The 24506-nt window shown below is 30.8% G+C and overlaps 1 protein-coding gene across 4 annotated transcripts in view; it reads left to right on the forward strand.

Annotated features, from left to right (window-relative positions):
* The window catches only part of LOC114334919 (gamma-aminobutyric acid receptor subunit beta), a 609053-nt gene extending 586457 nt beyond the window's left edge, over positions 1-22596 (forward strand). For 3 of the 4 annotated variants that reach the window (XM_050656321.1, XM_050656322.1, XM_050656320.1), the window contains exon 10: positions 7430-22596. In XM_050656321.1, the coding sequence (XP_050512278.1) occupies positions 7430-7750 (321 nt within the window). In that variant the 3' untranslated portion in view covers positions 7751-22596. The remainder of the gene's footprint in view (positions 1-7429) is intronic. The other variant, XM_050656323.1, reaches the window with a different exon arrangement.
* The last annotated feature ends 1910 nt before the right edge of the window (positions 22597-24506 follow it).

A 24506-nucleotide genomic window follows, 5' to 3' on the forward strand; every position in this document is an offset into this window, starting at 1 on the left:
ATATTAGGTAATAAAGTCACGAAACACCAAATCGTTACGCCGCGTAATAATTTGTAAAATAAGAAATAAATTATTTTTTGGGTCAAATAGACCCGAACAGGACAGCAGGGTTAAGAGATATAGGTCTATATGATTGTGCCACGTTGAGATTTTTACCTGGTTTCAGTATTGGTATTATAATGACATCTTGAAATTGAGGAACTAAACTCCCATTTTTGACCATCTCATTGAATATTCCCAACAGCATGAGTTTAGCTATTTTTGGAAGGTGTTGTATCATGGGATATTTAATATTATCCAAATTCTGCAATATTGAACGGTTCTAGCAAAAAATGGTTTTGTTCATTTGAAGCATAGCTGTAGCTTTTTAGTAATTGGACTGATGGAGGAGCAACTTGATCAAAAATTTCGTCGACTAATGTATCATTAAGACATGTTCGATTAGTAATTGGTTTTCTGTTGATCTTTCTAGCTTGATTCCATAATTCTGAGGAAGGAGTGTTTTTGTTTAAGTTTGAGACAAAGTTTTTCCAAATTTCTTTAGCTATTTCCTTTAATTTTTTTACTTTTAGCCATGCTCTCTTGGCATTTTAAGTAATTTTCAAAGTTACGGTTTTGCTTATAATTTGAAAGTGCTTCTTTTCTTTCCTTGATAATGTTATTACAATTTGTATTCCACCACGGCGGAGAATTTCTGATTTTGTTTTTATAAGCTTTATATTGTGGAATTGATAGTTGAGCTGCATAATTTATACAATCAATTAAAAAATTATATTTGTCCGACGTATTTTCCATTTGGTAATAGTTATTGAAAAATTGCTCTGCTGAAATTTCGTACATGGACCAATTAGCCGTTCTTGTATTCCATTTACTTTTAGGAATAATTTCTTCAGGTAAATGAATGTCGGTAATTTCCATATGGATCATAAAATGATTCGATCCCAAGGTGTCTGTATGTATAGACCAATTAATTTTATTGACTAGATCAGCTGTAACGAAAGTAACATCAATAGCTGATTTATTTTGATCTGGTTTAGTTAAAATGGTAGGTTCTCCATTATTAATTACTGTAAAATTTAAGTCATCTGCAGTTTTAATAAGTTGTATTCCAGTTGCATCATTATAATTAGATCCCCAAATCGTATTATGCGCATTGAAATCTCCACCTATTACTACTGAACCAGTGACCTGTGAAAATATATTTGCCCAATCACATACTGTACTTTTACATTTAGGAGGTTTGTATATAGATAATATATTGAGTTCAATATTTTTAAATTTTGTTTTGATGCCGCAAACTTCAATATCAGAATTAAAGTTATAATTTAGTTTTAGTTCACTGAAGGTTACTGTGTTACGGATAAGAATCGCAACGCCACCAAACCGGTCTTCCTTCCTATCTCTTCTTATTAGGTTATAACCATTAAAACTGTAATGAGAATCTTTTTTAAACCATGTTTCGCTAATTAGTAAAATATCAATTTTTTTATTGTTTACGTATTGCATTAAACTGTTTTTGTTTGACATAATAGATCTAGCATTCCATTGACCAATTTTTAAAATATCTTGTACAGCCATTAGAAGCTATTATTGTTTACAGTATTTAAAACCTGTTCTAATTCATTAATTATAGTCTTATCGTCTAACGTTTTTATATCTTCAATTGAACGAATATGTTCCAAGAGGTTCATTATAAAATTTGTTATAGTTTTTGTCAACTGATTTTTATTTTCAACTTTGTTATAATTGGGTTTAAGTGAATTAGCCGGTAAAGGCTGAGCAGGTCCAAATGTAAAGGGAAAGATAGGTTTATGAATAGGAGATTGTATGATAGGAGAGTTTGGTTTCCTTTTCTTTCCTACAGATGCATGTGAATTATTGTTCAATTGAGAAGATATTAGAGGGCGCGCTTTATTGGTCTGTGAGCCTAGCTGAGTAGAGACAGAATTTTTATTAATTTTTGGAAGCGAAGGAAATTCTTGTTCATTATTTTCAAGCAAAGAAAAGTAATTTTGACTCATAACACCAGAAAATGATTGTTCACACAAATGTTTTGCCTCTAAAAAAGTAGTCTTTTGTTCGATCATTATCCTTTTAATCTTTTTTGTTTTTCATAAAAGGGACACTTTTTTGATATTGTAACATGCTCATTACTTTTACAATGTATACAATACATAGCTTTATCGCAAGTATGATCAGTAGTCTTAGTTTGCCCACACTGAATACAACATTCCTGGGAACTTTTACATTGCTTTGACACATGACCAAATTTCAAACATCGATAGCATTGAACGACCCTACCAATAAATTGTTCTACCGGAAAATAAACTCTATTAAAACCTATATAGTTGGGTAGAATATTACCCTCAAAGGTGACAACTATAGTTTTTTTATCTACGTATTCAATTGTTTCCTCTTTTTGGATTCTACGCTTTGTTCTATAAATATTTAAAACTTTGGAAGTAGATTCAATGTTTTCCATGAGATAATTAATGTCAAATTGGGTGTCTACATCCCTTATAAACCCTTTAACTTCCAACAAGTGATTTGGAATGTAAGCTCTTAAATTTTGAGCGTCTAATAATTTATTTTTGACAAGATTATTAGCTTCTAAACGTGATGACAGCAAAACTTTTATACGATTACGGCCAATGCTTTTTATCTCTTTAATATGTGTAAGTTTCAGGGTCTTAAATAGTAGGTGACCTATCGCCATAGGATCAATCTAGAAAGACCAGTTTCATTCCCAATTTTTTCAATATAAACCCAAATATTATCTAAATTGTACTTATCTGAGATCAAGTTGAAATATTTAATATCCTTTTGTTTTTCTATCGGCAAAGTAGCACTAGGTTCAAAACTATTATTTTCCATTACACTATCTTCTCTATTCACTATGTCTTTCGTCTGAGAGGACGTCCCTTATGAACTTTGTTCCCCCATAATGGGGGAACCAATTTAATTTGTTTATTTAAAAATTCACTGGACTATAAAATTATATCTTTATCGAGTATTAAATTTTTAACGAGTTTTTAATAATTCAACAAAAATTGATGAATCCGGTTCTCTTTGTAAACAATAGCCTGCGATCGATTCGAAGGTACGAATAAGACTGTTAAAATTATGTTAAGAATCTTAAAACTATATACAGGGTGTTCCATTTAAAAAAACATAAGTTTGTGTCGCCCTGTCAATACGGGTATCCCTGTATATTAGAAAATATTTTTAAAGTATGATCCTATCTTTGCCCCACGTTTTACCTAAATAACTTTTTTTCGTAACTCTTACGACAAACGAGTAATTGGAGTTTGTCACACTAATGCCCCACTCTGTATACGAAATAACTATAAAACCATCCTGCCTCTTTAGTAATAGACTTATATTAAGATTCTTGAAACATATTCAAAATGGCATGACTCAGAACATCGTGGAATTTTTCACGAATTTTCTTACAAATCTAGGACTCCTGCCGTCTTACAAGAACCGTCTAACCTTCCTGCTGAGTACCGAAAAAGTATTGATTACCTTTGAGTATTATAACTTTTTAAAGGTAGGACTCAGTAAATCACGAAATCCGGGTGAAGATTTTCCGCAGAATTTTCCAAGGGTCAAGTATACATAAACATTAGGAGACGTTATGCCAATATTTTTTTGATCATTTTGAAATAAATATATGTTTAATTAATTTAGTTGGCAGGACCCAGAAAATCATGAAAATTTCATTATTTTGCTACATTTTTGTATAGATTTATTTTTATACTCTTTAAAAGTGAAATTTTTGTGATATACTTACTTATGTGTGAAATTATTATTTGTATATTTTAGGTATTTTTTGTGTATTTTAGGTATATTCTAATTTTATGTATAGATAGGTTTTTACTTGTTTATTTTAAATCTTTGAAGTCTGACTTGCTACAAACCTTGTAATTGTGTAATGTAGTCAAATAAATTCATTCATTCATTCATTCATATACTCCGTTAGCCCGTTTGCAACCCTCCGGCCCAAAAAATTTTCTTCATAAAATCGATAGTATCCTGTCATTCTACGGATATGGCAGGACTCAGAAATTCATCGCAAAAGCCTATTTTTATTTTTTGGGAAAATTTAATTTTCACAGGAAAATGTCACAGGAAATTTGTGGATTTTTCCACAGATTGTAAGTACTTCGTCTACACTTCCAGTATTGCAAAAGGCAGGACTTAGAAAATCGTGGCTGAACTTCTGTATAATATCTCCCGGTCTATAGTTATTTAGTTTTTAATATAATCTAATTTAAAAGTCAAGCATGCATTTTACAGTTATTATTTCTGAGGTTATTTTAAAATTAGGCCAGTAAAATGACCATTTTCGAGTGTAACTTTCCTCATCATGACTGATTTGTTTGTAAATTTGAATTTAGGTTCTCTCACCCTCTACTTCACTTTTGTACTTGCCCCAGGATTGCTTTTACTTTTGGGGTGAAAAAAACATGCCTTCAAAATAAGTCCGGAAATGGAGAAACTGACTAATTCTAAAAAACTTTTGCTGTATAGAATTTTTCTGTTATCAAGTTATTTGCTAATGAAAATGTTCATTTTTCGACAAAAAAAAAACACGGTTTTAGACGATTTTATCGAAAAAATGTTTTTAGCAAAAATTCGCTCATAAAAAATAAAAAAAAAAGTTGTATGTCGGAAGTATGTAAACCCAGTAGAAGCAGAGTTGTAGCTCATGAAAACTAGGTTTTTATTCGTCAAATTCCCAATCAAATATTTCGACGTGAAAAAAACAAAAAATTAAGTACTTTTTGGGATAAACTCATCAAAACATCATGTATTAAAAAAAGCTTTATTTTTGTTATTTATAAAAGTTTCTAGCACCAAAACTAAACGAGTTACGTTCAAAATTAAGTTTTGGTAAAAAAAATCATGAAAATTTCCCTTTACTTAGTACCCCAAATGAAATTAATCATTACCGCTGAACCATTTACTTTATAATATGTATTGTTTATATGATCTCTCACCGGTTCAAAGAGCTTATTTTTGAAGAAAAAATTTATTTAAAACAAGATTTTTTTAAATTGCGTTATTTTTAAATAACTTTTAACTAAATATTTAGCATTTGAAAAATGAAGGCTTCGCTTTTTTGAATATTATTAACCTACTTTTCATGAGCTATAACTCGGCTTCTTCTGAGTCTACAGATTTTATACATACGCATACCATTTTTTCGTTTCTTTAAGCTACATTTTTGTTAAGAATATTTTTTTTTTTTTTATTTACAATTTGCTTCAACTACAAGGGTTATTAGCAATGAACTGTATTTACATCAAATTACAAAATTTAGGTATATTAAATTTGGTTAATGAGTCCTATAGTACGTAAAAAATTAAGAGTCTTACATGAATTACTTTCACTTAAACAATCTTTAATTGTAGTTGGTAACTGTTGATGTTGCCGTTCTATAACGTAGAGGGGACAGTCTATTATTATATGTTGCACTGTTAGTTCACTATCACACACATAACACATCGGAGGGGCTTCCTTCTTTAATAAAAAGTCGTGGGTGATCTTCGTATGACCAAGTCGCAATCTGGACATGAGCACTTGGTCTCTTCTCTTTGTAGGATGTTTCGACGGTGATATACTTTGTTTGATTGTTCTTAATGTAGAGTTTGATTCGTTCCAATTTGTTTGCCATTTTGTCATGATCTTGTTTTTAAAATATTGCTTTAGATCAGTATGAACGCAAGTAGTTATGATGTCTGTTAAGGGATTCTCACTCGCATTTTTTGCTAATGTGTCAGCTTTATCATTTCCACTTATCTCGCAATGTGATGGTACCCAGAGGAACTGAACTAATCTTTGATTTTGTTGGCATATCAAGAGTTCCGCCTTAATTAAGAGGAGGATAGGATGTTTGGGGTATACCCGCCTCAAGGCCGTTAATGCACTTAGGGAATCGCTAATGATTATTGAGAATTTGATGTCATGTGTGTTAACAAACTTTAATGACTGGAGGATAGCAAAGAGTTCAGCTGAGAATATGGAGGTTTGGGGAGGGAGCTGGTAGGAACTGTTATAGTTATCTGTTGTGAAAGCCGCTCCTACTCCATTTGCAGATCTGGATGCATCGGTATAAATATGGATGTGATCATTAAAACCATTTAATATCTCTAATAATCTCTGATTGAAGATTTTTGCTGGTGTGTCACCTTTCTTGAATGCAGATAGGTTTGTATTACAAGCAGGGAGAGCAATTGTCCATGGTAATATGTGTTGGCTGACTTTAAAAGTATTGTAAGTGTGTGGAATTATTGTGTCTAAGCTCTGTAACGTTGCTCTCACTCGATGATAAAACGGAGGATCCAATCTTTTCCCACAATTAAATGTCGATGGAAATCTATCTGTAAATGTGTTTTTATAAACAGGTACATGTGGGTTAGTTGATACTCTTAAGGCATACATGAGGCTAAGGTATTCTCTCCTGAGTTGAAGGGATGGTTCGCCTGATTCAACATACATACACTCAACTGAGCTTGTGTAGTGTGCTCCCAGTGCAATTCTAATTGCTGAATTATGAACTGTGTCTAGCACTTTCAATAGTGAACCTTTGGCTGAGTTGTAGGCAACAGCAGCATAATCTAGTTTTGAACGAATTAGGGTTTTGTATACAGTCATAAGAGTTTGGAAATCGGCACCCCATTGTTTATGAGAGATACTTTTCATTAAGTTAAGGCCGTTTTGAACTGACAGACGGAGAGAGTGGATGTGGTCTTGCCAAGATAGTCGGCTATCCAGTTTTACTCCCAAGAAGTTGATCGATTCTGAATACTTTATTGGTAAATTTTTTAGGAAGAGTTTCTTTTAGGAAAAGAATATTCTTTTCAATAAAATACTTATTTTTTTAGTCATTTACGAAAAAACTTCTAAAAGCGGGTTTTTTTTTGTTGAAAAATGAATATTTTCGCTAACAAATAACTCAAAAATATTGAAAAAAGTTTCTTACAATCAGTCAATTTATCCATTTCCGGACTTATTTTTAACATATATATTATGTAATTTCTCCACCGAGAAGGGGTGGATTTCCCTCTCCCTACATGGAATTTCAGGCGACCTGAAATCTATCCTGATGAATAAAAATTTAAATGTGTTCGTGTTCAATTATTTAAGAGATATAAAATTGTATCATAGAATTTAATGTAATCATATTAACACTATTGTGTTTGTCATCACACTAATAACACTGCATGGTTGATGTGGAATAAGTGTTTTAAATAAAAAAAAAATAAAAAAAGACGTTCATCTACTGGACTACTTAGAATTTCGAAATTCTAAGCCAATTCTAATTATGCATGACTTCTATAAATTCTATAAATATTGTTTCTAGTTTTAAGTAGTAGAGACTAGCACTGATTTGGGTACTTGTTAGTGGGGACGTTTGTTCCAGGAGGTACGTTTCAAAGTTCACGACCCGAAAGCGCACAGCAAGGGCGGCACCCTCGAAAGCACCGTAAACGGCGGTAGAGGCGGCGACAGAGGGGGTGCCGGACCAGACGAAGAAGCGGGAGCTCCTATTCCTCAGCACATTATTCACCCCAACAAGGACATAAACAAACTGTACGGGATCACTCCCTCGGACATCGACAAATACTCCAGAATAGTGTTCCCGGTGTGCTTCGTGTGCTTCAACTTAATGTACTGGATCATATACCTGCACATCTCCGATGTGGTCGCTGATGACTTGGTGCTACTCGAATCGGACAAATAAGCGCCGGCTCTTCTTCAAATTAAAAATGTGCTTTTGATTATGATTCATTTATTTCTATAACGAGCTAGATTTTACGTTTAAAATTTAAATCTAGGTCCTAGAGTACACCAAATAGATGTCTATAAACCAAACTATTACATTTTAAATTGAACAAACAAATATAACGTCGGACTACCAAGATTGAAGATGCAGTGGATAACTCTTAAAAAAATCAAAATTTCATGTCGCCATTAATATTACTAACTCTTTTACACCAAACATAGTAATAGCACATAGGTAGTTGATTTTCCCTAATATCAGCAACATAAACGCCTATTCGATATACACAATAATTAAATTCTTGAATATATGGAATCCTACAAATATTTACGGCTATTAGAAGACTATTACTATACATATAAGTATAAGAACGGAACATAAGTTGTATAAAACTTTTTGGTAGTTTGGCAAATGGGTTTCGTTCCCACAGTCATCACATTGGAGAGAAAAAACTAGTTATAAAATCGGACGTCGTCTATGTCTATAAGTAAAATAAAATCAGAGAATATCTACAATTTTTATTGAAAAAAATAAGAATAGAAAATATCAGGATTTAGATTTAAATTCTGGTACTAAAATCAAACTGCATACTCGAAAAATAAATCAACTATATTTACCTTAAATTGTTGCCAATATATAACTTGAAAAACTGCACATATATAAAACTATATAATATTATACCTAGCGTATACTCAATTTTTGACAAAATATAGGCACTGCTTTTCAAGCAATATCAGTTAAATTCTCACAAACATTTACATAATATAATGCTATATATACGACACATGAATAAAAATCGTACAAACCAGTTATTAGCAAATCTAAATGCATATTACTTTGAACAATATCTACACGCCCGTATTTCTATCGATATTCTTAATAAAGTAAGATTTAAAAGTAAACAGAAAGTTGTAGTTGACCCGTTATAATACATATTATGTAGTGTCAAGAGCACATTTTTAAATGTATAGCGACAGCACAAAAGTGACGACATATTAAAAGAACTGTGTGTTTTTTACTAACTCAGACTTTAGATTAGTGTTGAACTACTCATCAAAATATACACAAAACAGTCCCTTTATACATTCAAGAACTAAATGGTCAAAACATTGGTGATGTCAAATTTTCCTGAATGAAATGAAATGAAAATTCACAATATGATTTTATGTTTTATCACGTTAACTTGGCACCAAAAGATACTGAGGTAGTGATAATAAGGGGATGACATGTTCTCGTCTTCTTTTGTGGTTGCAGGGAAAGTTTTTGTTGTTCCTTTATTAGAGTTTATTTTTAGTGCCTTTTTAATTTAATTCGTTTACCTTTATATAACGATGGGTGATTTATATTATTTATTAAAAATTTACTATAGAAGGTTTATTGTAATAATGTTATAAAAATGTGTTAAAAGATAATATTTATATATTATGTATGGTTAATAGTTTTCCATTTATGTAAAAGGGCACAAAAATGACATGAAATGTATTTACAAAAAATTGATTTTTAAGCAGGAGGACGAATCAAAATATTCAGATTATTTAAAAACGTTTTATATTACCGAATAAAAAGCAACATAAACAAGAACGAAAAGAAAGTTTGCATGAAAAAGACAGTTTTGACTGTGATACAAATAGACTAGGTACAATGAAATATTATAATCTAAAAGCTGTAAAACGATTTCCCAAAAATATGTCATACTGAAACTCAACAACTGCAGATAGATATTATTAAATCAGATTTTCAAAATTCGTTTCTACAAATGAGAACTACTTGTGAACAAAAATTTTAATAGAATAGTATGTTTCTACCAGGTTCTACTGTTACTTGTCTAATATTTATTTAATAAAGGGTGTGAAAATAGATAAATACATTCTAGTAATATATTGCGAAAATAAAACTGGTTTTCAATAATTAAGTATGAGCAGCTCTAGTATAATTTAAACAACACAATATAATTGCTACATGCACTGCTATTAAATAGGAAGACTCTTGAAACTATTGTTATAACAATGGGAAATTGCGTTATATAGTCGTTCTATTATATTTTTGCACAAAAGTCATGATTCGTTTGCAAACAAGTTAAACCAAAAGATTAATTGAGTACGTCGATACGTAATATCATTAATATAATAATATGTACTCTCAATGTAATAATTAGGAAATGGCTATTATCGGTGGACTTATTTTAAAAAGGTATAGCTATTGTACATTTTTTATATTTATCCATGTTATTATATATTTAACACAATATAACTTTATAAAATAAATACAATATAAGTTATAAATTCCAATAAACATAACAAATGCGCTAATGTAACTGTCACTGAAAATCATAAACGTCAGAATTCATAATATTAAACAAGGTATCAAATACATGCCGTATTGTTTATCCTTGTTTAACTTATTGCGGTTTCTATAGACAAGCGGTTTAATGTTGCGATACTAGTTTCTGTGAGTAAAAAGAGACCTAGTACAAAAAGTAATTCGTGAATAATTTCATGCATGTGCAAAGATATAATGATAACTATTATGAAATTCAGAAAGAAAAACGTAAAATAGAAAAAGAAATAAGACATGATCGAATAGGAATACACATGAATAAAGTTAAATAGACATAGTTAAGTAGAATGAAAACATAACCTAAAAGATTGTAAGTGTTTAATAGTTTTCACAGTTTCAGAGTGTTGTATAAAAATGTTCAAAATACAAACTATGATGTTATTTTGATAGTAATCATTGTCCGAACGAATTTTTCCTGCTGTTTACCTGTTACAGATCAATCAAAATGGTTTATATAACTTTTTTGCTAAGAACCTCTTGCCTAAAGATCGATTAATTTGTAAAATAATTACCAAAATAATTTCTCATAAAATGTTTTAAATATATCGCTCAGTCGGCTGTGCTACTTTGTGCTATTTTTGGATATCGTGAATATCTCACGAAATAAAGAATTGAAGAACTGAGCACTCTTCAATTAGGGCTTCTCTCCCAATATGATGAGTCGTTGTACATATTTTTCAAACTTATTCATCTGGAGAAGAAAACACAGATTCGTTAAGACCTAACTATAAATGTCTTCATTTTTAGAAGACACCGATGTTAATTCAATGAATAAGTAGTTATGACCATTCTTTGAATCTACGTAATGAATTTTTAATTTTCTTTTAGCTCGATACCAAGTACCGGAATCGACTATAGAAATTTAAAAAAATAATAATAACTACCTCAGAATAAAACGAGATTTAAAATCGGTACGTGATGAATACCTATAATCATTGCACTTAACATCCAGTCTGTACATTTTCTCTGTTTTCTATTTCAAGATTTTCATCTTACCATTGAATCTCGACACATCGTTTATCTAAAAGTTGTTCAAAGAATATAAGTCCAGGACGCACCAGCTACAAAGTATTTCAACTTATTTTTGTCAATTTGTAGTGGTATAAATGCAAATTAATAATAACTAATTCAATAGGTTTGGTTAAGGTTTTTATAATGTCAATGAAAATATTTGAAAATACTTTGTACGTGTTTCGAATGGGAATATATTGTGAGAGTATTCTTTGGACTTCCTATTATTAAGACGGATATCATAAAAAAGTTTAAGTTAATAATGTTTAAATTTTTATTTCATGTTACGTTCTAGTCGCTGGTAGCCTAGACTCGGTTAGTTATAGTTTTAAATTAAAAGAAATTGAGAACAATTAAATTGTCCGGATTTTCCCCTTTTTATAATAAAACTGTTTTTAACAAATAACGTATGTCCCTATTCATAAGGTTATAAAAGTAGAAGTTACAAATCAGTATGAGGTACAGAAAGACTCTAATAACAAAATTTATGCATTGTTTATTGGTATAACTTGCTTTTTATGCAAGATTTGTTTCAGTACAAGAATTAAGGAGATTTACAAGAAGATTTACAAAACAAAATGGTTTACGTTTAAACACCTCGAAAGTTAGAATAACTCTGTAAAGAGAAGACAGCAAGTTATATAAGTCAATTTAAAGAATACATTCAATTGAATAGCATATATTAAGGGTACTATAGCTATTTAATTATTTAAATGGATAATGAGACAGAAGAGGATAATTTTAACATTACTTCGAATATATATTATTGTCAAAAATCATTGAGTTAAAATAATAATCCTTATAATATATCTGCTTAAACTAGGTATATATGGCTACCTCAAAAAATTTTTCAAAAGTATTTTATACTCATTGTTTTCAAATTTTAAAAATAAATCATTTAATTTACGTATACAAGAAATAACATATTAAAAAAAATAATTTTTTATTTTTCCTGTATAGACATTTTGATATTCATGTTGAAAGCAATTTTTAAAAATAATATAGTGGAACCTCCGGACTGCGGCACTAATAATTTATGTTACTTGTACTGATATTAGAATTATTATTTAATAAAATTGTTAGTGTTGCTGATAAACATAATTTTTAACAAACGTTTCAGGATATTTTTGCAACAAATAAAGAAAATCGATGCAACTAACATGTATTGTCGGTAATTAGATATTGCATCAGGTTTTCTTAAAAATGTATATACAAAAAGACACGAGATCGGTGGGCAAAGAGTTCAAATAGGTTAGTACGTTAAAACTACAATACTATTCGTTAAAATTTGTGCTCTTTAATACATTAGTTTTTTAATCAGAATACCAATTTTTGAGGTTGAAATCTAGTTTTGAAAGTTTGCAAACTGCTAATATAATATTACCGCTAATTTAAAGAAAGACTGTAGTTGTGCCTAACGGGGAAAATATATTTTGAAAACCCTTGGTTATATTATTTGGACATAATTAATATCTGTTTACTGGTATCTTCTAAACTGATATTATCAATATAATACGTGTAGGGCTTTTCATCGATTGTCATTGGTTTCGAGCTTCTGTTATGCATCACATGATATTAATATATCTCCGTCAGACGTCTTTGGTTTGTATCATTGGTATATACCAATAACGTATGACGTAGATATATTAATATTATGTGACACGTGACAGAAGCTCGAAACAATTGACTGTGAATGAAGAGCCCTTTTTGTGTGTATCTTTTTGTAAACCACCTGTTTTATATTTTAAAGCAAATTCTTTATAACTGTCACAAATCAATTCAAATTATCAATTTAGACACGAACTTGTTAATGTTTTAGTCGATTATTCAATATCTTTCATTGGCACCTTACGCGGTGATCAATTTAGTTGATAGTTATTACATACGAGAATATTAAAACAAATAGTAAAAAAGTAGAAGCGGGAATTTACTGATCACCAAAATGAGTTTGTTCTATTCTCTCTCTTCAATCCTGACCCCCCGGAGGGAGTGTAGTGGCTAAATGTATATATACACTCACCGGCACAAAATTCCGCCACCCCAAAATTTTTGATTAAGTTTGACAATCTATAACTTTATTATTTGTACTTCGATTTTAAAAATTCTTGCACGAGTTTGTAGGTACATGTATTGATGTCAATTGCTATTATTCCGGTAACAAAAATTTTTTGCTTAGATAGCATTATACGGGGGTGAATGTAAGCGTTGTTTTTTCTCCTAACTTTGAAAAATTCTGTGGATAAATTGGAGGGCTGATTTTGTTTCATACTCCTTTTGTATTATCCTGGAGATATCACTAAGGTTTTTTTTAATTATCTGAATATCTCTTTTCTTGTAAGAGCTGTAATTAAAAACACTGCTTTGAAGGTTTATTTAATTAAAAATATCAAACGCACTAAAAACAACAAAACAAAACAATTCAATAGCGGTTATGTCCACCTCTTGCAGCAACGACTGCTCGCAATCTGTTTAGCATCTAATAAAGATGTGTTATCCTTGCCTGGGGAATAGCCCGATATTCCTCTACCAGGGCCATAATTGTACCAAATTTTCTGCAGGCGTAGGATGACGGCAAATAGCTTTTTTTATTCATCCCATAAATGCTCAATATGATTGAGATCTGGGCTGCATGCGGGCCATTCTAATCTTATCAATCCAACCTCAATTGTATGAGTCAATCAGTGTTTTTATTTACAAAAAATGGTACAGCTCTTACAAGAAAAAAGATATTCGGATAATTCAAAAAACAGAATGTTGGTGATGCCTCCGAAAAAATGTGACAGGACTATGAAACAAAATCAGCTATTCCATTTTTCCACAGAATTTTTTAAAATTAGGAGAAAATACAACGCTTTCTTTCACCCCTGTACAACGACATGCAAGCAAAATTTTTTGTTATCGGAATAATACCAAACAATATGAATACATGTACCTACAAACTGGTGTAAGAATCTTGAAAATCGGAGCACAAATAATAAAGTTATAAATTGTCAAACTTAATCAAAAATTTTGGGTGGCGGAATTTTGTGCCGGTGAGTGTAGCTTTAATAATATCATTTTGTATATCACTTGAAACTCTCGAAAAAACAGATGTTGCTAGATTTTTACAAAATTTTTGATCTTTTTTGGCAATTAATGTTAACAATTCCCTGTAATTGCCTGGATTGTCAGAGTCGTCGCACTCAAAATGACCACGAAACGCTAGTTCTTGTTTGGCCCAAAAACATACAGTATCTATTATAAGTGTGCTAAGAATATACCTATCTATTTTTTTAACAAACTCATTATGTTTAGCAATATTTGCTTTAAAAGCTTGGATAAAATAACTTTTGATTTTTGTTTTGCCAAACTGAATCAAACTGGGTATACATCTTACATGTAGGTAACGGAGAAATATCATGTCTCCTTTTTAAAAATCTAACACTATTTAAATTGTGAACCTGGTCCACCCATTTTTCTGTAGAAACCAGAAGACATGGCCAACAATACAGTATATTTTTCTTGCAACCATAATATAAGCAAGGATTTTCACTGTACCAACTAAATTTAAAATATCGAACTACTTTTGTTGATTCCTTTTTTAAATTGTTTAAAATAGGTCTTTCATTTTTAATCTCATTTTTTTCTTCAAAATTATACACGGAGAATTACTTTTCAAGTAGTTGATCGATTAAGAAGCGACACTCATCCATGGTTAACTGCACGCACACTTTTTATAGGTACTGTCACCAATTTTAAATCTGGTAACAGCGCTACTGATAAACAGCGCGCTTATGCCGTCGCTTCTTTAAAATTTTCAGTCACTAGTCGGTCCCGAGCGCCAGCGTGGGTATATAACCATTGTAACCAGAAATGAGTCTGGTAACAGAGTATAATAAAGTGCAACTGAGTCACATAAATTCGCCAATATTTTCGTGTCTACGAGTAGTTGGCTATTTACTGAGTTAGGTACTATTACCACATAATATAATAATATATTTCTATTGGTAAAAATATTGGTAACTAGAATTATTCATCGTCATAAAAGATTTATTTGCAAGATTTTTAACTGTTACCAATGGTAACAGTGGTTACATGGACGCTTCGCCAGTGCCTTGTATAATGAGTCTTTCCATGTTTTCTGTGTTGGCTCTCATAACATGTCCAAAGTATTTTAATTGTTGGATGGATGGATGTTTGTTTTATTATTAAATCCCAATTAAAGCTATTGTAATAGTTGAATTCGATATCTTTCCAATATTGTAAATAGTCTTATGTTTGGTATGATCGATTCGATGAATTTATGTCCAAATAATACAAAAAGGTTGATAGTAAACGTTATAGAAACTTTTCGTATATACAAAGGTTTTTGCAAATGTGCGTTACTTTATCCTGAGATGTTTTTATAACCCATGTACATATGACGTTCCTGTTTTATACCTACTCCACGCACAGAGCCCAGCTAAATAAAACTTAGGTTAGGAAGCACGTAAATCGACACTAAATATTCCCCACTAGTAGAGGTCTGTGGGCCAGTGCATTTTAGATTTTGGGAAAAAGACGTCCCTAAAAACAATGGGTATGGGGTTTTAATCTGAAATGTACAGGATTACGAGCTCTAACCCTCAACAGAGGCCGATGTACCTGGAAACAAAACTTTGATATTTGGGAAAATATCAAAATAATTATTTATTTCATACTACTGTATTTTATTTAAGGTACTCATGTCAAAAATGTATTATTTAGTAAAAATATTAAAATTTGGTTATAAATATAAATTTGCTTCTTCTACTTAATTATTAAAAAGTGACAAAGCATTTTTTTGCTAAAAGGTTTTTGATATAACACACTTGAGATAATACTAAAACATTGAAATAATGTCATGCTTTTAAAACACACTTGGGTATAGAACATATTATGGTTAAACCATCCACTTAGGAATATACCGATAGAAAGCTCTATTTAAAAAAAATTGTAATTTGTAACCCGACTGGACTGCAAGAAATTTCCTAGTCGACTGGATGGAGAATATGGTATTTATAACTACAGATATGTTATCGCTATGATTAATAATTTAAATAGATTTTAATTCTTTGTCTTCATCTAAATTTGCCCCATACGTGACCCGATTTTATTCTTTATTCTGATTTTTTTACAACCTTTTTAAATGTATAAATTACGTATATGTTACGTTTTTTATATATTTTATTTGATACACGTTTAAAGTATTTTATTAGTGATAATTTCTTTAAGGTTATTGCTGACGACAAAATATTTTTGTTCAAAGTTCAAAATTTTGTTTCCAATCTTCATAGGGATCCACGCATATATATGCAAACCGTTAAGAGAAATACGGTAAACGAAATTCTAAAACTGTATTATAAATATTATTGTAATAAAATTATATATATACAAAAATGATAGGTAGGACACGCGCTCGTAGCCAACAAAATGAAATACCTAGAGACACTGACTGTAAATAATAAATTAGAGCCACAGAATTATTACTAATTATTACGCATTTAAGTCAAATTGTGAGTGCGTCTGACCAAGAGAGGCTGATAATGAATGAATTATTACGATTGAAAAGAACCTTTCTGCAATACTGACCAGAATCATCTATATTTAATGTTAAATAATAATTTACTTGTTAAATCCTCTGACTTTAATGCATTCAAATTTCATAATTATAAAATTGATTCTTAAAAGTAAAACATGGTAATTGTAAATATCATTAGGACAAACACAGGCATATGCTACTTTCTGTTATAATCTTCTAGTTCTGCTGTATGTAATAGTCTATAAATATCATTCAGTTACTATATTCAGTTCTTTAATTTTTATTCGTTTTAGTTGCATATTTTTAAACAGATTTTTATCAATAACCAACTGTCTTATATCTTCAACTTTATATCATAAAGTATAAAAACTATAATATAATCTTAATATTTCGGCTTTTTCTAATATTTTCTTTAAATTTAAAAAATAAAGTTGGTACTTTTAACTCAGAATTAAACTAAGTTTCATACAGAAAACTACTTTTTGAATAAAATTGCGTTGCAAGATACATAGTATGAAACTTTTAGACCTATTTTTTATGAAACTCTTCACTGTAATTAATAAACAATAACTTTTAAAACTTCAACTAATAATTTAGTTTGAATGCATTAAGTGTTTAATACATGTTGTCTATTCCATTGGTATTGTATTTTTAAATTTATTATGTTTCAGTTGTGTCTTCTTAAAATATTCAATACGCATACAGAGTAGAAATTGAAACTGAAACGATTTCAGAAGAAATTATTTTGCAAAATCAATGGGAAAATCCCAATAAAATTATTTTGGTTTAAAAAGTTTCTATGTGATAATGCCTATGATAAAAAATATAGAACTGATTTTAAGAAACCAAGCAAAACAATAAAATAAAAGATATTAGTACTTATATTTATAAGTCAACCCATTATACTTTTTAAAATGAACCCATGAAATCTGCTTCTACTTCTTCTTTAAGGCAAGCGTCCACAGACCCGCATTCGTACGCATCCGACGCATCGTACGCAACGGATTTTAGTTTGCCTTGTACAGAAACTTATGTAACCGCGTCCACTGATCCGCATCGTACGGATCGCATTATCGATTGTCAAACTAAAATCCGTTGCGTACGATGCGTCGGATGTGTACGATGCGGGTCTGTGGACGCTTGACTTTATTCGTCTTAATCGACAAAATTTGTGTCCATTCTTTGGTGTATTATATATTTATAATATACATATGTAGTTACACCAGCGCTGTGTTTTTAGGTCGCCCAATACTTCTTCGCTCTATCTGCGATTTCTCTCCAAATAGATATTTTTTGTATTCACGCGATTCTATCAAAATGTTTATTCCGTCATATTTTTCTTTCTTATATCTATATGCTATAATGATTTCACTTATTTCCCTTTCATAATATCATGTATTACCAGTTATTCTTCTTAATTATTATTCTTTTTGTTATGGATGCGTTGGGCCTTGATTCTTCTATGTATGTCATAACACAACGTACTGTTATCTTGTGCACTTCATTTTACATCTCTATATCAAGATATTCGTTCATTTTTCAAAATTACATCGTTTAAATAGCCTGTTACCTTAATAGCTTTTGTAGCTTGGCGTCTTACTTCATTCAGATACTTAAAATTCATTGTTGGTTCTATTATCTTACCATTGACTTCCAATTTACATTATATCCTTTCCTTAGGACTGATTATATAATTTATTATTTGAGTTTTATTAGTGTATTAGGAGTTTTCTCTTTTTTTTTTAAAATGATGTAAGAACCTTTGAAAATCGTCTTCAATTTCTGCTACCGGGATAATATTGTCTACATAACATAGTACTTTCACGTTCACTTTCCCCATTTTATATCATATTTCCTTTATTATTTCTCTATAAACGTCTTTGATTATTCTAATTAGGTGTTGCGGAACTCCTCTGTTGGATTCTATTTCGATAATATCTTCCAGCTGAATTCTATCAAAATATTTCCATACGTCCACAAAACACAAGAATACTTGTCAATTATATTCGACACATGTTTCTAATATTTTTCTCTACTTGTCAGTATAATAAAATCTGCTTTAAAACGCATTTACTTGATTTACTGAAAACTAGGGGCAACTAGCGACGACAGACATCTCATAAACCATTTATATGCGGTTCCAACATAAGAGCTGCCGTTATAGAATAATAAAAGTAATATGAACAAACTACCATCGTACGTGAAACAGGGAAGAATAAATAGGAATCATTGATGGTCTAAAAAAATTTAGTACATCATAACCCAAACACAATCTCTAAACTTTAGCACCTCAAAAAAATTTAGCACATAAGATTTATTAATAAGTTATACTGTTATACTGATTTATTAATAAGTTATACTGAGGTCAAAGGGCTTCCACGATATTTGACCTTAAATTTTAAAGGCAGGTAATGTAAGAATGAGTCAAATAGGAATTTATTGTATCGCCACTCTCTAACTTCTACTTACTGAAAAAAAAAATATGAGCAGGCACTTCAGCACAGGGCTAAAACCAGGATAGTTCTATTAACAAACTACAACACGCAAAGGATATTATACTGGTATTTAAGAAAATAACGAGAAATCTTGTTTCCATTTGTTAAGTGGGCGTGATCGGATTAGAATCGTTTTTCGACTCGACATAGACAATTAAATTAAGAGACTAAATTCTGTTATAAAATAAATGTGTTAATTTAGACATTTTTATACCCCACTAGGAACGCTTAGAAAATCATATCATTAGAGATGATTATGACAATGTACAAGTTCGATCTATATTTAACACTTTATAAAACATACGCATCAACTGAAACATAAATAATATTTTTTTCTCTATAAATGATCAATGTATTGAGCTTTTTAAGTGTTATAAGAATATTTTACATGATTATAAAATTATTGTATAGTTTCTGCTCAAGCTGATTATCATAATATGTTGTATAATAAGTGATAAAAATCATTTTATTTGTAATATACAAATATATTCACATATCTAAATTCAAAATTAATAAACTCCACTAATAAATAATTGCCAAAATTCTCAGCGGGAGTATTATTATTGTATACTTTAATGGTAATTTTTATTGAAGTTGATTCACACAAGTCAAGTAGTTTGGTAGAGTTTTCAAGTAATTTAGTAATACACATAATGACAAAATAATACATATATTATACATTCATTTTGGCCAGCCTGACTGGAAGAGTTTAGTAAACAATGGGTAAATAAAACTTATTCTACTTTGGAGGTCTAGTGGACATAAAACGACCACATTATTACCAGACTGGCTCGCTTAGATGGATACTAAAAGGATACAGTGGATATGCCCACATCATTGATAATAAATAATGGGTAGACATAATATCGACTGTAGTTATCTGTTGACCGAAGAGATTAAGACATCTTTCTTCTGGATAACTGCTTATTATCAGTAATTTAATTACTCATCTTATCCAGTAATTAATTAGAAGATTATTCCAATATTCGGAGGACGAGAAAATGTTTTGCTGATTTTCAGCAGCCAATAATATTTAAAGAGTCAAAATCTTCAAGCTCATCTCTGGCTGATGTTTTTATTGATTAAATATGTTCGCTTTACTAGTGCCTTTCAACTAAATACTAGCCACGTGTAAGCCATGGTTTTTACTTGACTTGATGTAGGTAACTCCACTAGTTTACTTGACTTGTATGAACACTCAACATCTATTCTGACGATTATAGGTAATCGTAATCACTGTACACATTACTTATTAAAAATTATTATTAGAAATTTTATATATTCTCTTTCACAAAATGTTTTGTTTTAGCATTATTATATAAAAATGTGTAGTTGGAGGTGGTTGATTCTACAATAAGAAATATGCAACTGAGTAATGCAGTTTATTTATTACGAAAACTATAAGAGCTTTAGCACAAATCAAGCTTTCATAATTCTTAAAATACCGCCCTCGTCAACATAAATTCTACTTAATTTAAATCATAAATGGTCTACTTTTATTATATACATATGTAGTTTCTTTACAGACCTTTTAGGCCCAGAGCTTTGTTGTTTTTTCCGTAGCTTTCTGTTATTTGTCAACTTCTCCCAGTCTGTTATTCCCTTTTTCTTTAGGTCTTCTACTACCGCCTCTCTCCATCGCTTTCGTGGTCTTCCTCTCTTTCTTTTATATTCTGGTACTCTCCATGATATTTTCTTGACCACTCTGTCATCGTTCATTCTTTCTATATGACCCAGCCACTGCAACCTTCTTGATTTTATTACGCTATCTATTTGTGGTTCTTTGTAAATATAATAAACTTACTCATTTGTCCTTCTTATATACCCTTCCTCTGTTCTCTTCCCTATTAATATTCTTCTGAGTATTTTCCTTTCCCATTTTCTTACTGTTTCTTTTGTTGTTTGGTTGAGTATCCATGTCTCACATCCGTATGTCGCTGTTTGCCTTATTATAGTCTTGTAAATCCTGAATTTCGTATTCTATGACAGCTGTTTTGATCTTAGTAAATAATTAATGGCTCCCGCAGATCGATTGGCTTTACTTAATATGGCATCAATTTCTTTCATTTCTTCACACTTGTTTGTTATCCTTGCTCCTTAATCCTTAATCTTCTAAAAAAGGAAATTAACAAGAAAGTCATGTCAATTTTGTAGATGTTATTATGTTCAAAATTTAACAGGGTCAATACACTGACGTATTTTGTGGAAAATAAAAATTTGTTAATTTTAGACTCATATTTCCTCATACTTTCTTACTTTATTTCAATTACATTTTTATCACTTAATTATATAACAGAATAAAATCATAACAAAAACGTAACTATAATACGTCTAATTTTATCAGTTGCGTAGAAAGGATTAAAATGTAATGACGCGCTCTCGAAAAAAATCTCCCTAGTTTGTACACCGTACCGTCACTCCAGTGTTTAATAATTTTTAGGCACTTAGCACAGGGCAAGATTCTGGAGCAATATACAGATTAAATCATAAAAACTTCCTTCTTATGAACAAAACAACACGCTGTAAACTGCACCCTAAACAGCGAGCATACCGAAAACTGACGTCAGCGTTTGACGAATTTTCAAACTATAGATCAAGGTCAACTTTAAATAATGATTTAATTTATAATTAATATTATTATAACATGCCTTATATTATCTTTGAATAAAGAATGATGGAGCAGTATGCATATGATGGCTTACAAATTTTTTCATTGTACTTATTAACTGTTATATATGATATAGTATTTCATCAGAATCTACTTAAAATGTGTACCTATGTTTTGTTTGTTGTTGTTTTTTTTAATTTGAAATCCTGCATAATTATAGTTTTAAGCCGAAATGGGTTACTACAACACTACTATGTAAATTTAAACGTCACTATTTATTTTTATATAAATTTGTATCTCTAATAAGCTACAATTTTAAAAATTTAGGGTATCTAAACTTCATATCAAATATTTGAACTTTAGTATAGTTTAATAAAGATATTATCTACTTCTTCCAGTTTTTACAAGGAGTTTATAAGTGATTTTTTAATATAAATGAAATATTTTGTTTTGCTTTTGGTGCATAACTAAGAATTAATAATTAATATGATATTTTCAATTACATAATTTAGACAAGATTGACCTTGAACCCACCATTGACTGACAGAAAGACAGGTCAGGGCCAGAGCTTGCTATTGTCAGTGGCGGCGGGCTCGTTAGGGAAGGAGGTCGCTGGGGGGCCAAAACAGAGGGCTCGGTCCCCTTCGGCGTCCCCCCACCCGCACTGCGAGCGACTATTGCTCACTATTAAATATTCTAAATGATAAGAAAGAGTTGTATGTACTATATTTGAAGACATTCCAATTATTTATTAACTACGTATTGCGTAGACATATACTGTTTGGCGTTTTTATTTAAATAAAAAATTTGAAAAGTGTTTGTTTTTTTTTAATAGATCAACCCTAGAAGTTAATAAAATGGATATAAAATAATAGTTGACACAAAAAACTTTATCATTCCGCACAAAATTTTGCTACTCAGGAATGATAAACTAATTTGCAGGAACATGACCTACCATTTTATCGATCAAAACATCAACACAGAAGGTATATTCCAGGCAGATTATAGGGTATTGAGGATATTATGGTATTCAACTGATTAATAACTTCTTCTTCTTCCTCTTTATAAGCAATTCTGCTTGTTCATTGGCGGATTGATCCGTATATGGAAGGTTGTCACTCCATCTTTTGAGCGGTTGGCCGATATTTCTTCAACCGATTGTTACTGTATCTCTTGATATTTTGACCACACGTGTCTTCCCCTCCTGGTTTTGTGGATACTCCATTGTTTTTTTCTAGTTCGTGTCCATTCGTTTATACAATGTACAATATAGTAGAAAATCTGATATGGTCGATATGTTTAATGGATACAAATTGTTAGATAATATTTAATTTAGTTAGCTAGTGTAATTATGTATGTAATGCACAATTATAAAAAAACAAGGGGTGCCCGATCTAATTTTGTTCTGGCTATAATTAATTAATAATTAAAAAATAACTTTTTTATAAATTTAAAAAAGATTTTACGACCCGGGCAGATATTATTTTATATTTTTTGGATCATTCCAAACAAGAAAAAATTTTTCTAATTGTTCTCTTAACTCGGTCGTTTTCAAGTTATGAATAATTTAAAACTGAAAAAAGAACGAAAGGTGACGATTTTCATGGCTCAAAAACATAAGTAAAAAATGTCATTTTTGAAAGTACGAAGTAGGTACCTAAATTCAAGTTCAAACGTTCTTCTATCAGGTTCCGATAAGAATTTTTGCAATACTTTATTCTAAAATATATTTTTTTAATTGTTAATGAGAAAGGTTCCTTATGGGAAAACGGGCGATTGGGCTGAATTGACAACTAAGAAACAATGTTTTAGAATGATAAGTATAAGTCTAAAACTTATACTTATCAAGAACTAATAGAATAAGGTTTGATCTTGAATTTATCTTCGTCTTGAATTTATCTTTAACCTTGAAAATCGTCATATTTCGTTCTATTTTCAGTTTTACATTGTTTATAACTCGAAAATGATCAACTTAAGAGAACAATTACAAAACACCTTTTGTTTAGAATGATCCATAAAATCTAAAATAATATCTGCTCGGGTTGAAAAAGCTTTTTTATATTTATAGCAAAAGTCCTTTTTTAATTATTAATTAATTATATTTAGAACAATATTAGATCGGGCACCCCTTGTTTTTTATAATTATTAACATACCTTTTAAATTACATATCTAACAGGATGTTTCCATTAAACAGATCGGTGCCGGTCGACCTTAATGGACTCGAGCCGAACCGAGTCTAGCTTTTGACAAGCGGGGTCGGTTTGAACTTCGAGATGCAGGTTGAGCTTGTGGCTCGAGCCGAGCTCGGTTCGAATTTATTTCATACTTAACGGATACACTGTAAAATAAATATTTACAGTCTGAACTAAAAATTCTCAAACAAAAGTATCAGTCGTAGCAGAAATAAATAAATTAGAATAAGTATAAGAGTATTGGCTAAAATATTGACAAGCCCGTTAAGGAAAGCTCGGCTCGTTTCGAATTCAGCTCGGTTCCTTTCGAGGGTGTAGCATGTATACATTAGGCAAGTATACTTTATAAAATACTACAATATCGCAAGGAAAGTCTCGTGGCATGGCGAGTATTGCCGCCATTAAATAAGCATATCCTAGAACACCGGCAGCGTCTGACCCAGAGTGGATGGCTGCCAACAGCATCGGAACCCAGAATGGGCTGGTGAAGAAATAAAACTCGCCAACACGCCTGGCCAGCGTGGCGTTTTAAGG

The sequence above is a fragment of the Diabrotica virgifera genome, chromosome 7, assembly GCF_917563875.1.
Source record: "Diabrotica virgifera virgifera chromosome 7, PGI_DIABVI_V3a".
Lineage (NCBI taxonomy): Eukaryota > Metazoa > Arthropoda > Insecta > Coleoptera > Chrysomelidae > Diabrotica > Diabrotica virgifera.